Here is a 1,966-nt window from a genome sequence, read left to right on the forward strand (position 1 = left end):
CCCCCCCCCACAGTCACATCAGTCTCTGTACAGAGGAGCTTACACTCTAATTTCCCCTCCCCCACAGTCACATCAGTCTCTGTACAGAGGAGCTTACACTCTAATGTCCCCCACAGTGAAATCCATGCGCACAACATTTCAGATGTGGATTAAATTTGAACTGGGTGCAGAGGGGGCCCCGTGGGCATTGAACCCGCTGCTCCAGTGCCGCCTCTGAGCCCAATGTATACAGTGACACAAGTTTCTCAAGTGGCACACGATTGGTTTTAGACATTCTTCAGAACAGTTGTACCGGCTCCTCTTCCCCTGATATCACTGCACACTGGGAGCTCCTCACAATGTACATTAGAAGCTGCTACAGGCCCCGCCCCTTTCATTCATTGGATTTCAGTTCTGTCAATCATGGAGGCTCAGCATCACATGTGGGCGGTCTGCATGCAAATGCAGCCTGCCTAGGAACGCCCACTCCTCCAGACTGACACCCGCCCATCAAACATTATATTTGCATAACTCCTCCCACGATCCAGCCCACTGCTTGCTGAGGGCTACTGAGAGGAATACTGAGGCCGGGTGCTGTGATGGTTTCAGGAACCTCTGTCCAACGTCTTTTTGTAATAAAACATTTTAATATTTTCATTCGTTTCATTAAAATAATCACCTGGAGATCCCGCCACGGAGGTCATGGGTAAGGTACTTCCTGTTATAGGGTGACAACGCTCCGTCCCTGTCACACGGGCTCCCGCGTGTCCCGAGATCATCATTTTGTTGCCGGCGAGCTCGTCGTATTGATTTGCGTTGTCTTTGTGTATTGAAGGTGCGGCACCGGACGTCGGGTCAGGTGATGGCGCTGAAGATGAACATGCTGAGCAGCAACCGAGCCAACATGCTGAAGGAGGTGCAGCTGATGAACCGACTGTCTCACCCCAACATACTGAGGTACGCCGCCGCCGCCGCGTGTCTGTGTCACGTGACCGTGATCGCCTGTACAGGGAACATGTATGGAACATTTTCACTCGGAGAACAATGAATGTAAATACAGGAGAAGGGAAATCTTATACTGTCGCCCGCAGGAGGAGAACCACTTTGTAGGGCTCTGTTGTGGTTTATAGTTCTCTTCTAGGGGGGAGTCCAGCGTGTCCTCCTTCTGGTTTCACACATTACAAAAGCCCCAGCGCTGCCGCTTTGTAATACAGGTTCTCCTAAAAAGCAGGACTCCCGCCGCTTCTGTGCATGCTCCAGGTATTCGTCACCGCCCCCCGGAGCGGACCCGGCATTGGGTGACAACACCGCTAATCTGTCATCTGCAGCGGTCTTCGCACATTCCGGCGACCGGCGCTCAGCACAGGAAATGTCCCGGCGCCAGCCACTTATTTGTGGCTTCTACGTGTCGCATTCTCTGCTGCAAATAGAGGAAGCTGCAGGTTTATGAAATGACCTAAACATGTTAAAACATTTATTATTATTATACAGACTTTATAGAGCGCCAACAGTGTGCGCAGCGCTGTACAATATAAGGAAGATATTACAAGATGGTAAGGAGGGCCCTGCCCCTGAGAGCTTACAATCTAAAAGGGAGGGGCCAGTGATACATGAGGAGGGAGCTGTGTGGGGATGAATGGTTGGGTTGAGGTGGGATCGGCTTCCCTGAAGAGATGAGTCTTAAGGGAACGCCTAAAGGCAGTCAGAGTGGGAGATAGACGGACAGGTTTGGGTAGAGAGTTCCATAGGATGGGAGAGAAGTCCTGGAGGCGAGCATGGGGACCCCTCTAGTGATAATAAAGATCTATATAGAGGGATCAGGACATTGGCCGAGGGGGGTGAGGGATGGAAGCCAGTGCAGGGATTGGTAGAGAGGGGAGGGGGATGGAAGCCAGTGCAGGGATTGGTAGAGACGGGAGGGGGATGGAAGCCAGTGCAGGGATTGGCAGAGAGGGGAGGGGGATGGAAGCCAGTGCAGGGATTGGCA

The 1,966-nt window shown here is 52.3% G+C and overlaps 1 protein-coding gene across 1 annotated transcript in view; it reads left to right on the plus strand.

Annotated features, from left to right (window-relative positions):
• The window catches only part of TESK2 (testis-specific kinase 2), a 42,055-nt gene that overhangs the window by 15,216 nt on the left and 24,873 nt on the right, over positions 1-1,966 (plus strand). The window contains 1 exon segment of the mRNA XM_018572316.1: positions 815-936. Within this exon segment, the coding sequence (XP_018427818.1) occupies positions 815-936 (122 nt within the window).

This window comes from Nanorana parkeri, unplaced genomic scaffold (assembly GCF_000935625.1).
Source record: "Nanorana parkeri isolate BGI_ZX_2015 unplaced genomic scaffold, ASM93562v1 scaffold1997, whole genome shotgun sequence".
Lineage (NCBI taxonomy): Eukaryota > Metazoa > Chordata > Amphibia > Anura > Dicroglossidae > Nanorana > Nanorana parkeri.